At 41.6% G+C, this 14,381-nt stretch overlaps 1 protein-coding gene across 2 annotated transcripts in view; it reads right to left on the bottom strand.

The window, feature by feature from the left end:
• Positions 1-928: 928 nt before the first annotated feature.
• Positions 929-14,381, bottom strand: part of tln1 (talin 1) — a 52,525-nt gene continuing 39,072 nt past the window's right edge. Inside the window, exons 43-58 of one of the 2 annotated variants that reach the window (XM_026340110.1) lie at positions 14,112-14,360; positions 13,715-13,834; positions 13,461-13,607; positions 13,087-13,253; positions 12,594-12,777; positions 12,081-12,206; positions 11,853-11,969; positions 11,358-11,543; positions 11,019-11,126; positions 8,783-8,888; positions 7,161-7,285; positions 6,725-6,850; positions 5,984-6,046; positions 5,704-5,886; positions 2,903-3,028; positions 929-2,524 (exon numbers count right to left, since the gene is read on the bottom strand). In XM_026340110.1, the coding sequence (XP_026195895.1) occupies positions 2,390-2,524; positions 2,903-3,028; positions 5,704-5,886; positions 5,984-6,046; positions 6,725-6,850; positions 7,161-7,285; positions 8,783-8,888; positions 11,019-11,126; positions 11,358-11,543; positions 11,853-11,969; positions 12,081-12,206; positions 12,594-12,777; positions 13,087-13,253; positions 13,461-13,607; positions 13,715-13,834; positions 14,112-14,360 (2,268 nt within the window). In that variant the 3' untranslated portion in view covers positions 929-2,389. The remainder of the gene's footprint in view (positions 2,525-2,902; positions 3,029-5,703; positions 5,887-5,983; positions 6,047-6,724; positions 6,851-7,160; positions 7,286-8,782; positions 8,889-11,018; positions 11,127-11,357; positions 11,544-11,852; positions 11,970-12,080; positions 12,207-12,593; positions 12,778-13,086; positions 13,254-13,460; positions 13,608-13,714; positions 13,835-14,111; positions 14,361-14,381) is intronic. The other variant, XM_026340111.1, reaches the window with a different exon arrangement.

Raw genomic sequence — 14,381 nt, 5'->3', positions numbered from 1 at the left:
AAATAAATGTAGAAGATTTCAGGTTTCAAGTACAGTACTTGAGTAAATCTACTTGGTTACTTCCACAGCATGGATACAAAGCCCATTAGATTACACATCTGTTTGTGTTTTTTCTTTTGGTTCCTGTTCATCTCACTCTTCTCCATGTGTCCTGTCTATTTTTAAGCTCTGAGCTGCAGGGTTTAGTCCTAACAGGGTCTGACTGCAGCTTTATCATCGTGTCTCCTCTCTCCTCTTTACTGCTCAGAAACAAAGTTGTAAATCTCAGACTTAGTTCTTATTTTGTCAGAATTTACTAGGAGGAGCGGAGACAAGTCTCATCCTGAGGTGTAAGGGGAAACGTTCTAAAGGCTTTTCGTGGACCCTGTTTCCCTTCTATCACCTGTGGAACAGGAAGTATGAATGTTGCCCACCGATTGCCGGGCTGCCACTTCACTTGCCGGCTTCTCCTGTGTCTATTTGTCAAAGAGTCTTAATTTGGAGTTAAGACCACTGAACTCTGAGTCCCTCCCCGTGTGTCAGGCATGGAAGCTCCACACGCCAGTGCGAATGGGATTAGGTGTACCTAAAAGCAGCCCCTGACAAGTGTCTTCCTTAACATCTCACAAAGGATGAATGAAATGAAGTGACCATATCAGACAAAATAGAAACTTTAATTAACCACCGCTTTGTCTCCAGCTGTACAACAGCAAGCTTAGAGCAGTACAATATATCTCACTCATTTCTCCTGGCGGATTTTAGGAAAAGCAGTAATATGTGCTGGTTAGATTTACATATAAAATACAATATGAACTTTTATCCGATATATTTTTAACCCTAGCTGCATTATGTTCCCTAACTGTGAATAAGGTATTGTGGAGGATTGTGTCCGCTGCAGGAGAAATGATAAAACTGAGTGTAAGACCGTAAAGAAATGGATGCCAAACAGTTTCACTGAAAACTGGCTTTATTGAATATAAATCTCTGTTGCATTGCATTTATACCACATCCAAGTCAAAAATGTGAACTAAAGAAGAAAGGTTTGGTATGATTTTTATATTAGGCACAATGTCCTAGAAGTTTGTTCTAAAGTTGAATACGTAAAAGAAAAAAAACAAAAAGACACTCGTGATGAAAGTGTGGTTTACATGATGTAAATGGATCAATGCATGAGTTATGAATTAAGTGCACGTAGAGGGTAAATGATATCAGATCACTACACTTGACAAATTCTTTATGAAGGCACTTTATGAGCATCAAAAAGTGAGTTAACATTAGGCCAATGGTAACGTGGAACTCAGTATATGTAATATCTGACAGGAAATCATTACATCACCAGATCATCATGTACTGTATAGGCTGCCCCATACTAGTATGAAGCACTGTGGCACATACCAATTTTGGCACAGATGACATGTTACTAGAGAGAGTTAAAAAACACCAATCACCCAAATACAGTCAATATGATATGAGATGTCTCGAAGTTCGTTATATGGCTTCTTAATCTTTACACAAGCAGGTCCTCTAATCTAACATAGGCCTAAATACTGCTGACAACAAGTTTTATTCTTACTGAAAGATATCTTTTCAATACATTTCATAGCTCAATCTTTTAAAAAAATAACTGTTTCCACTCTGATTTGTTCTATCGCAATGTAAAAAAGTCCAAATCTAAACTTAAAATACTTTAGTTCATTGTCCTTATCTCAGATTTAAACAGTATGCAGGTAACATACTGATCATTGTCATGTGACCACAGACCTCTGCTTCACCATGAACCATACCATCATTTACACATTAAGGCTCTTTGCCTCTACACATGTACACGTACACACACACACACACACACACACATACACACACACACACACGCACACTAAACATCTGCATAGAATATTTGCATATATTATGCATCATTTGCATAGAAGCTTAAATTGTGCTTGCCTTGATATCTCTAGATCTAACAGAAAAGTTCTAACTGTGAAAGCGAGCAGCAGAATGTGCTGGCAGGATTGTCACGTTACGAAGCCACGCAGCACGTAGACAACAAAGACAAAGACGCACAAAGTGGAGACAAAAAGGAGGCAAATGAGCCCGATATGTTGAAAAGTATATGACCGTATATAATCAAAAGCACAAATACCCTAATTCAGATTGAAGGCAGATATATTCAGTATTATCCAAGTTCTTTATCGCTGGCATTATTGTGTTTTTGACATTAAAAATTAAATAGAGAAACAGATAAAAACCATCCTGATACATCCTCAATCTGCTCAGTTAGGTTTCTGCTGAAGCGTGATGCCTCCTCTCTCTACATGTAGCTGGGAAAAAGGTCCTGAGCGTTCCGTGGATCACCTTTGCGTTACTGATGTGTGTGTTAGCACACACCCACCGACACACACACGCACTCTCACTGTTCCTGGCCATCTTCCCGCAGCTCTGAAGGGAGGAACTTGTACTGCTGCTGTCGGATCATGGCCAGCTTCTTTCTAGCCTCTTCCAGCTCCCTTTCTTTCCGCAGCATCTCCTCCTGAGCAGCGATGATCTACAAACACAACACAGTCCGTCAGCACAATGGAAATGCCAGCTTCAGCTTTTATTTAGAGATCATGTTCAGGCACAGCTCGATCGTGTAGGTTAAACCATAGGCTAGATAGACCTAATTGCACAAAGCCAACCCATATTTGTTCTATAGTATCATTCAAAGTGCTATTAAACTCAAAATACTGTTTTGACACATCAGTTTTCTGATGCATGTCAGTATGATTTATGTCTGATGGTAAATATGGTGAGTAGATAAAATCTAATGTTGGTTTTAGTCTCTGTATGGAAAAAGCAAAAATATCAACCTGACTGTGGCTAATGTATTTATATTGACATTAACTTTTGTTAGCTATGTGTTGGTGTTTCAAATGTGACTCACCTGAGCAATACCTCCCACCATCTTACTCTTGACCACCACAGCCTGGTCATCCTGAGCTTCAAATGCTGCTTTCTGAGCTGCTTTCACCAGGTTGTCAGAGGCTCTCTTCACAGCATTTCCAGCGGCCTGCAGAAACACACAGGGAGTGAGCATGAAACGATTCAGCCAAGAGTGTGGAAATTCACTCAAGAAGCTTTGAGCTTTAGCTTTTCCCAGAGCAAACACACAGAGCACAATTCCAGAAAAAGCTTATAAGTCGATGCGAATAAAGATTTTATTTCTAAGTAAAGGTGAATTCTAAAAAGCAATGCTCAACAACAGCAGACACATAAACTGTGTTTCTTGTGAACAGCATCTCCCAGAAAGGGAATGAGAACTTCCATCAATGAGGGAGAAAACCATAAGAGGTTTTTTCGCTGCTCAGCGCCTGATAATATCTGTAAAAGGCAACGCTGAGCAGCCTGCCGAAGCTCTCTCAAAGCCAAACACTTGTCTCATTAGGCAGATGGGCTCCAGCAAACAGTAGTTTTCTCCTTTTGCGGCTCTGTGAGCTGAAATCAGACACTGAGCTGGAGGAAGACGTCACAGTCACACAGACATTAGTGAATCCTACTTTGCTGGTTTATCTTAGGCTGGAATGTTACTGTTAGTCTGGCTCTGACTCACAGTGTCACAGTGGGAAGCTCCATTCATCAGCTGTACACAAAAACTAAATTGGGACATGAGGTTTTTCGAGGAGGCACCACTTGTTGACTGAACTGGATGATCGTTTGTGCTGATGTTGAAGTATTGTGTTATACGGTCAGGTGCTTCTATTGTTTTGACTAAATCATGTTTGTAGACAGGAACAGATCAGATCAGGACAAAGCCAGTAATCAGTCAGGTATATTGTGATATTCTGATGACTACAGGAAATCTCACACGGTGAACAAAACTACCCCATTGTCCACCAGCCAGTGGCTCGAAACATCAGCATTACTGAAATCCATACTAATGATTTCTTTCTGTGCCAGTCAGTTTAACTAGTGTCTGCAAGTTGGATAACCATCTTGAAACTCATAGGAATAACATATGAACATGTTGAGGTTGGCTGTTGGATTGTAATGGGTAGGTGGTCCAAAACAAACTGGTAACTCTGTGTATAAGACAGGTCCGTCCCTGAGGCAGAAGGTCCTTTCCTCAGATATTCACACATTGGACAGAGAACGTACATTACTCAGCACTTGGAATAATTACAGCCTTAAAAAGCATCATGGCAAAGAGTGAAGAGAGCAAATGCTGCTGGTGTAATCATAGAACAAGGCTAGTGTTTCCAGCTCTTGGTGCCATGGCTGGACTAGTGGATTGTTTCCAGAGCTCCTGCAGACATAAATGTATGGGAATTACTGTGGTGGCAGCTGCAGGCTCAGAAGAGGAGGAGATAAGCCAGTGCTGATTGGATCAGAGAATATGAGATGGCCTGGGCAGGCTGATGTGCTCACAGCTAGCATACACACAAGACTTAAAGACAGTATTTTTGGTGGATGGGGTGATAGGAGATACTTGTAGTTTCTCTTATGGCTTCGAAGGAACTGCATCAGTTACACATGAAGGTCACAGCGACCCTTTTCTGCTACTTTAGCTCCAGCAGTGAGTTAGTGCTTCCATTGCAGTTTAACAACAAGCACTTTAAAGACAGTTCCTCTTGAGATATCTGTGATCTTTATGATTCTATTGATTGCATTATGGTGTTTTGGGGTTTTGAGTAAAGCCAAGTCAACATACACAATAAAATGTCTCCAGTGAGTGTGATCCACCTGTGCCTTTAGTCACCTCTGCCTCTGTTGCTCCCCCACCATTATGGAAATACTACTAAAAAAATTAATCCCTAGAGTATCCCTTTAAAAATCCTGAAAGAGGAGTCGCGAATGTACTAAAAATAGAGCCAACTAATCCTGATGTAGCAGCTGTAACGATTACACAGCTCACCTGTAACCCTACACACTCCAGCCTATGAATAGACTATAACATACTGTGTGCTCTCCAACAAGCGCAGCTGTTGCACAATGACTATTGTTCCTTCAGCAGGTGCTGCAGGTCTGAATCATTAGTGGAGCTGAGGTTCACACATCTCACTGTGCACATACCAGATGTCAGTGTGACGAAGCAGGAGCAGAGGCTGAGGGAGCTTACTTTGGGTAGTCACCTACCTCAATTTGGGTAGTCTATAGAAAACAGCTCAGGTTATAATAACCTTTGTTGCTATGGTAACTAATGAAGACTCCTTGCTATGTCATGTTTCACACACAACTCATCTACCACCGCTGCAGCTGTTTTATTTAACTTCAGACCTTTGACAACTAATCATATAAAATCTCCTGCATCCCATATTTACCTCCAACCCACCACACAGCATGACCATTCCTCACAGCAGTCAGTAGTGAGGCGTTCAGGGACACTACAGGATGTATGTCATCCATGTTTTAGACACTAAATAATTAATAATTTAATTATTTTCATAATGCATTAAATGTTCATTTAGATTAAGCATAATTATCTCTAATTTAAAAATGTTACGTTGTCCAAAAACGTTGTTGTTGTTTATCTGGTGCAAAAAGAGAAAAACAACAACAACAACAACATCAGTCATACAAATCTACGATCAGCATCAGTCATAAAAAAAACCCTATCTGTGGACCACTAGACACCATCCTATCTCATATGAATGGGTCAGTAACAACACAGTCGATGACAACAGACAGCAGTGTGTCTACTGTATGTGTGTGACGCAGTAAGCCAGACATTTAAATGGGCGTGCTGACCTGGAGCCTCTTCATGGTCTGGGAGTCCTGGTCAGCCTTGACCTGACAGGCCACCAGCAGCTGAGCGGTGGAGGCCGCCACCTGCTTGGCTGATGAGATCAGCCTCTCCTCACTGGCGTGTCCCTGCACCGCAGAGTTGGCTGCCTCACAGAGGTTGTTGGTTGCTGCAGCAACCATTCGCGCCTGAGGAGTCAAAGAAATCAGAGGTTACAATGTTTTAACATTCTTTGAAACCAACAAACAACAACAACAACAACACACTGTGAGGAAAGAGACTTACAGCTGAAATCAACCCCTGAGACCACTGTCCATCATCCACAGCATTGGCTGGGATAGCTCCCACCTGAAAACACAGGAAAACTGGATCAGATCTCAAAAACATTCAAATGCAGACAAGGGAATGTGGGAAAGTCTTTTATGTAGGTAAAGGCTGGACGGACAAATACGGCATACATGTGTGTTTTTGTAATAAATGTACGATGATCCTCCACTTCAACACACCCACCTTTATGACTTATCTAAACTGCATTATTTTGTCAGGCTTTAGTTTACATGTTAATAAAAGAAGAACTGTCTCTGTGCCAATTTCTTTTTCACTTTCCTTCTCTTTCATGTTCTGTTGTAAATCACAGAATGTTATGATCGATTGTACTCTGTTCCACTCACAACACTCATGGACAATGGATGGTTTCAAATTCTGACTAAACATTAAAAAACAAACAAACATATTTTTATTTCAATGTGCACCGGGGTCTTAAGTAAACACAAACCACAGGCACTAAAGCCCTTGGACCTATTAATGGAAATAGTGATATTGCATTTTGGTGCATAAATAAACCCATCATCTGCAGAAATGTCTGTTTCTTTATGTTCTTCCATTTCAGCGTCGAGAAGTCAGTCTATATGTTTGTGCAGCAAACTGTGCTCTAAAAATTGGTTTTAGGCACTGAGGTAACCATCTTCCTGTGGAGGGTTGAAACGTTGATCTCAAACAATACTCATCATTCAGCTGGGTTTGTACCTTGCCCTGAGCAACCAGCTCCCTCTGTGCAGCTGAAGCCGCTTTCACCAGAGCACTAGTTGCAGCAGCGATAGACTTGGCAGCTTCCAGAATCTGCTCTTCAAAGTTCAAGCTCTCATCTGCCTCCTGTTTGCATGAAAAAAAAAAAAAATCCATTATTATTATTATTATTATCATTATTATTATTATTATTATTATATGGAATTAGTTATATACACAAATGTCTAATCCCTAAAAATATTATGAATGTATATTCAAAGAACTTTGAAATGGAGAACATCAAAATGCTAACAGGGAAGAGAGTGTGAGATAGAGGAGGTGATAGTCCAGAAGACGTGCACACACACACACACACACACACACACAGAGGATATGACCTCAGGTTGAGGTAAGAGGCTCAGTGTGAATGCTGTTGCTCTGTAAAAAGCCTTCTAACCTTGGGTTTGGTCCTGGGCCTCAGCTGCTCCAGCTTCTTGGCAGCAGCTTCAATAGCTGCCGCTGCTCCCAGCAGCTCATTCTCTGCAATGACAGTGGGATCCTCTGGGTCCACCCATTCTGTGCCTATAACACACACACACACACACACACACACACCATGCTGGCTCAGTCTTTGTTGGAAAATGCCCCAAAATTGACATGATTTTCATTTGCTAAATATGGCATTAGTATTAGTATAATATGGCTGTACGTGCTGTACGGTGGGTTTAATGTGAATACCATGACTGGGTAAACCCTGAGGCCAGTGCACCTCTCAACAAAATGTCTCTTCTTACTCTTTTTTTTAATTTTTTTTTTTTTAATCAATAAACAAATACTTATTGCCCTGTATGTAACACATCAGGGGTATAACTAAATATTGATACATTTGAGTATTATATTATGTGATATTATGTTTTGTGATTCTGGATCAATTCTCAAAAACTCTGCATTAACTTTGATTAGTTTACATCGTCATCAATAGTTTCCATACCAGTGCAGACACTGATTCATTTTGCATTGTATTTAAACCCCAGACCAATAGATGGCAACAAACAGTCCCATAATCATAGTGTGCAGTGCTGTATTGGACAGATATGTAATCCAGTTGTCAAGTTAACTAAGTGAAAATACATAAATAAGTTCAGTGTTGTCTTGTTTGTGTGCCCCTCTGTCTAACCCCTGCCTATGATTTTGTAGTTCAAAGTGATGGTGGAACAACGTCTCTGTCTGAATATTTCATGCTAATCAGCCTACTACAGTATTTGGTAAAAAGGCATCAAAATCTTCTTTTGGTATCTTGTCACGACCAGTTAGAGTTACAGCTTGTCTTTTTCACCAGGCTGTGTTTCAAACTGTGCTGTTTTGCCCTCTCTGATGACAAAAGTTAATAACAGATTTTAAGCCTTTTTTCCATTTACATATTTATGGGTTAAGTTACTTCTAAAATGATGATCAAATGACTTTGATGCCAAATTTGATGCCAGTCATCCGTTGAATAAAGCCCCGAAGCTACAGCCACTCAAGCAGCAGGATACGGTTGCAGCCAATATCTCTTAAACTGGAGCACAGGAACTTTAAACTCTGACATACAGTAAAGTGCTGAGGGAGACGTTCCCTCCATTTGATGGATGATGCATTAACGGACCCCGAGTTCAATGCAATTTGTCCTGGACTCTTTCAGAGGAGGGTCCCAGGAGAAAGCTGTGTTAAACTAGAACTCTGAGGCAAATATTTTACTAATCCTCCTGGAAATTACTGTGAGGGCACATTAGCATAAAGTGCTCTAAATAAAAACTGATGCAAGGCTATTTAAGACATGTGCTGAGCAAATGTGAAACACAGTGTACCAACTGAGAACTTAAATATGTGTAACTAGTGGCTTCAAAACTATTTTGATCTGTACTTTCCAAGTTGAATTTGTAAATCAGCTATCACCATTAAAGAAATGTAGAATACCTACAACGATGAAACTGCAATAAATCAATCAGTGGCACTTTTCAATGCATACTGACACCCACTGGAAATTGTAGTTTTGCTCTGCTGTTATTCGGTTGTCAGAGAGGTCAAAGGTTAAAATACCTTTCATGGCCTCAGCCGCCTGGATGAGCTCAGTGACAGAGCCTGCCACCCGTTTGGAGTAGCCGGCCAACTGTTGCTTCAGATCGTGAGAGGGCTTCTGGATGATCTGTGGAGAATGTGGGGAATTGATGATTAACATGTTGACTTAATCAATTCCCAGCCTATGCTAAGCTAATGCTAACATGGTAAAGGCAGCAATAACCACTGTACACTCTCATATTTTATACACTGATCATTTAAATGACAAATGGAAAGGAAAACAATAACATCTACAAATGTTTGTGTCGTTGCTCCCCAATAAGAGTGACATCTAAACGCACTGTGACCCTGGATCATTTCTGAGCAAAGGTCAGTACAAACTCTCTCCATTTCTTTGCCTTAATTCTCTCCACATTAGTTGGATTTGTTGGTTCTAGGATGTGTTTGGCTTTAAGCTGATGTCCTTAGACTGTCCTAGGTGGACATGTAGAATTCAGGTTGGAGTAGTGCGTGACAGGTGCAGGGCATTAACAGGGCTCAGCCCATACCCAGCTCAAGTTTATTCAGATGTGTTGTCATGAGAAGATAGACGCGCAGATGTAACAGCACAGGAACGCATGCACCAGGCCAAACTAATACCACTCGCAAACACAAACACAAACACATTCACATACTGCACACCAACCAACTGATACACATATGTAAAGAGAGAACGCCATTACCTGTACTCCGCTGCTGAGACAATAATACGCAGGGGGTGATATGACATGTGACATGTTTAGTATCACGCAAATTCAAAGCACTCCGTGCATCAAGTCTAGAAGAGGTTGATCTATCTGCAGTGGTATTGGGTTTCCAGTTAAGAAGTCTCACTGTGCTGTGTTCATTCAATGGTAGTGCATTTGAATTTCAAGGTTGCAATAACTGTGCCAACCAAAAGGCTGGGTCTGAACCAGCAGAGACCAACACATACAAGTGAGCTGTGAGCTCATCTTCCCACATCCAAACGGTCAGAAGAGAAAGACAGTCAGCTGGCACTGCGCCTGCACAGTGGAACACCAGTCTACAGATGACCACCGATAAGTAACTGTGTCCAGCTGAGTCAGATATTGTCCAAACATCCCTTTCAACAGGCTGCTGACAGTACAGTGCAGGATTGTTGAGCTATGAAGTATTCAGTGAAGCATTCCACCAATGCAGCCCCACACTTGTGCAGGTCAGTCACGCAGTGTACTCACCGGCTTGCAGCAACATCAGTGAGCCGCAAGTTTAAAGGAACATTGACAGAGCATTGGGAAAAGGAAAGAAAAGGAGTCATGGAACACTGACTGCAGGAGATGTTTGTAAGCATGCAGCCATCATGCTGGAAACCCTATCACTGCAAGCTCCGAACTACTGTGTTTGTTCTTGTAAGGCAATGGCAGCCACGAGGCTGGAAGGTTGTATCCTAAGAGGGGTTTAACTCGTTAAAAGTTGCACATATTAATATACATATCCTTCTTTTGTGTGGAAAGAATAGGAATCACTGAATAGTCACAGATACACATGTCCATGTGTTTCCATGACAAACCTGTACTGAACTTGACTAGGACATACAGTTATAATATCGTGTATCGTGATTTGGCATCTGTCAGTGATTTTTACAGGTTCTTAAGTGTTGGACCAGAATGGTCTCAATGTGGTCTGGGTTAAGGTTCTGGAGATTGATGTTTCCACTTGTCTGGTTTGCAGGTTTGACCACCACACCCTTATGTTCAGGTTGTGTTTGGACAGAAATATTTGATTTAATATGTGATGAGGTGAGTGCAGAATGCACTCTGTTGCTACTCAGTACACAGTATTTAGCAGTGTTAGGTGTTATATATCCTTCTATATATCCTTTCTGATTGTGAATAGTTATATTGTAACTGTGCTTCATCTTATCACATATCACTTGTCATCCTTTTAAAACGTGTGACTCAGAAAGGAGTTGCTTGACACCCATTGCCAAAGAAAAGTATTAAACACTAGTTAGTGTTTTTTGTGCTGAACATCACCTTTACACTTTACACTGTGGTTACTTCACAGTTTTCTTCTTCTGAATAAGAGTCTTGTGTATTTAACATTTCTAGTGCTAGCCTGGTAAACTGTCAATCAGTTGCCATGGCATTTTGCACACTTACAGTGATTTGATATGGTCGTCGTCATGCAGCATTTCTACATTTTCAACTACTTCAGGACATTAGTGTGTATTAGTATGTGGGTAATGATGACTTACCACGAGCACGTGTTCCAGCAGTCCCAGATAACCAGTAGCACATTCTTTGCCATAACGCAGAGCTCTCATCTGGACCTCTTTGTTAACCTCTGGGTGGTAGGCAGCTTGCTGAAACCACACACAGACAGCTTGGAAATAAAAACTCATTGCACGGTAATGGTAAATGTCATTTTAATAGTAGAAATACAGCATCATAATAAGATACTAATAACAACAAATACCCAATGTGTCAATGTCAATGTGTTCTCAAATACTTCTCCTTTAATAAACCTCTCTGGTCACTCTGCGGCTCTGTGGACTAACAGAAAATGTAAACGTGTCATAAACTCTCCTGTGTACCTTGCAGGAGTGCAGCATTTCTGCGATGGCTCTTCTGCTGAGGTTAGCTGTGGCGATGATGTCTTCTTGACGACAAGAGTTCCCAGCAGCCACTGCCTTTGCTGTTGCCATAGTTATTCCTTTGGTCATGCGAATGAACTCCTCTGGTGTGGTGGTCTTTGCTGGGGGGTCAGAGCTGTTGAACACCTGTGTGGATACACCGGGGGACTGATAATGAGATATCTGGTGTGTTTAATCCAACAAGCAGGTGAATTATTTGCCCCAGTATCTGACCTGGGATGTTCTAAATGAATCTTTCCAAACATTGCCATTTTGAGAGGGTAATTACAAGTGTACTTACAATTCATGAGTGTTGTGAAATGTTCTTTGTTTGTTGATTTTTAGATAGTTTGCTTATAGTTTCACAGTATATTGCAGTATACTGAACTGTAACCTCTATATCATGATTCATATCACCTGATTGTTGCAGAATGCAAAGTCCTGGGAATTACTCACAGCCAGCTCCTGTTTGATGTGCTCAATAGTGGCTTCCAAAGCTCTGGTCCCCTTTGTGGCTTCATCCTCCACTGCCTTCACCGTCTTTAGGAGCGATGTCACGTTGGTCACCATCACCTGCAGCAGCAGATCAGCCCACATGGTCTCATGGCAGAGCAAACATGCAACTTACAACAATACATGCCTGTGGAGGCCTCTGAGACAAGGGCTTTGGGTTCTGTGTCTTACCTTTGCTGAGTTCTTAAGCTGCAGCATGCTGGGGTCATCATGAGGCTTGCCTGCAGCTGCTTTGGTGGCACTAATGAGGTTGGCCAGAGCTTTGGCCACATCTTTCACTGCATTGATCAGGACCACCTGTAGAGTGCAGAGCATGGTAATTTACTGACTCATTTGATACCTTCACGTTGGATGTGAAGGTCCTTGTTAGAGTCAGTTTGTGCTGCTCTCTGAAGGGAGTAGTTAACAGCATATTAAGAAGTTTCCTCGCAATTTCTAGCATTGAGTAGCCACTTCTTAATTAGAATAGACTGATTCTAATTAAGTAGTGCATATACATACATATAATATATTTTATTATATAGTAACAATATACAAATTTACTGCACAAACCTAAATGCACCGGGTTGGGTTTGATTTGATTTGAACAGAAATATGCCACCCAAACCACATCCTACATCCAAATCCCACACCAAGCCCAAAGGAGTTAGATTTCTACTTAAAAATATATCAAATTGTGATTACCTGGGTCTCTGGGTCTTCCGAACCCAGGCTGGCAGCTCCTAGTTTGACAACATCAGCTAGTTTGGTGATGGTAGACACTGAAGACTGTGCAGCCTGGGCCAGTTTCTCCTGGCTGGCTCCAGCTCCAGACACCAGCAACTTGGTGTCTTCCACCAGAGCCTTAGCCGTCTTCAGAATGTATTCTCTGAAAATAGTGAGGTCACAAAGTCACAAGGGAGCTTCACTAATGCAAAACAAGGGAGGTGCACAAACTGAACAAAGACCTGACACTGCTGTATTCCTACAGATTGTAATTTCTAGTCTTCACAGCCAGTTGCTTAACTGTATCAAATAGCACAAATCAATGAAAGCTGTAAGAAACGTTCATGTGTCTTTTGCTTGTACGTCCTCCTAGGACTGTAGGACCGTAGATGAATATTTATTTACATTTTGTTATATATTTCTGGAGCACAACATGGAGTTGGCAGTTCTCTCTAGAAGGTCTGATTAGTACCTGTGGTCTGCAAAGGTCTCAGCATTTTCTCTGTTCAGTGTACCAGCAGTGGCAAACATGATGGTGGTGTCGAGGTCTGCGATGATTCCTGACACAGCACTGGCTGCTGTGATGCAGGCCTGGGTGCCACGGTTACCTGCCTGTAGGGACGCCAACACATGGGAGACCTGCAAAGAATAAAACAACCTGGTATGAGTTAAAGTTGGATTTAGAAAAGAAATTTAAAAAAAGAGTGTCATTTTCAAACTGCTAATGTGAAAGCTGTGTACAAGATGTAAACTGTGTGTGGATATTCAGGGTCACTTATCATTCTTATCACTTATCATCCCTCTACTATTGATGTGATACAACACAGATGTGGGCTGTGGTCTGACCTTCTCAGAGACTTTGCGGGCACTTTCAATCAGCTCCTTTTTGGTGAATGAGTCGTTGGGGCTGCACTGCAAAGCTCCGGCTTTGGTCACTAGACCTGTGCAGCTGAAACCCAGCTCACCCACCTGCTTCTTAATGTTTGAACCAATCTGGGAAGCAAACAAAGACAGAAATCTCATCAGCATCAATATATCAAGTAAAAATGAGAAAGCCAGTGCTGGCATGGCCGTGAGATGAGATGCTGAGCTTGATTTACTTCATTATTCTCTGCAGTGACAGCTGCATATTTGGCCTCATTTGCTAGGTTTCCAAACTCATTGGTCAGCTCGTTGGCCAGTCCTCCAAGGTCATCTGGGTTGGTGTTAGACTTGGTGACCTGAAGAGAGATAAGAAAGTAGTGTTAGTTCAAGATAGTCTGTCAGGTTTTCACCTGGTAAATTATTATAAAAACAGGAAGCACTGTTAATCCCCTAATAAGATAAAATAGAAAATCAAGAGGGGCTGGACCTGATGGAACCAACATCATAGCAGATAAGTAAGAGCAGTTCTTGCCACTTAAAGCTCTGTAATTTGTTATTTAACTTGGTTTACTATTTAGCTAGTTTTAGTTTTTTTATTATTTGCCCATTGGATGATTATAAGAAATGTTGTACCATCTCCTGCACAGTGACAGCAATGGCCTTGGCAGTTTTAACCATGGTAGTCTGGTAGTCCACAAAGGTGCCATCAGGTTCAAGTGCAGGTGTGTCCTCCATCTTATTAATGGCGTCATTGATGGAGTCCACCATGCCGCCCACAGCACCTGCTGCGCTGGCTGCTTCAGCCAAAGTGGCACCCAGGTCATCTACTGCTTCCTTCATCATCTGCACCGACTCCTCCAGGGCTTCCTGCATATGTGATGCCTTCAGATAGGAAAACAGACA

This window comes from Anabas testudineus, chromosome 22 (assembly GCF_900324465.2).
Source record: "Anabas testudineus chromosome 22, fAnaTes1.2, whole genome shotgun sequence".
NCBI lineage: Eukaryota > Metazoa > Chordata > Actinopteri > Anabantiformes > Anabantidae > Anabas > Anabas testudineus.
Note: the sequence above shows the minus strand (reverse complement) of the source record. Positions and strands in the feature narration are given on the sequence as shown.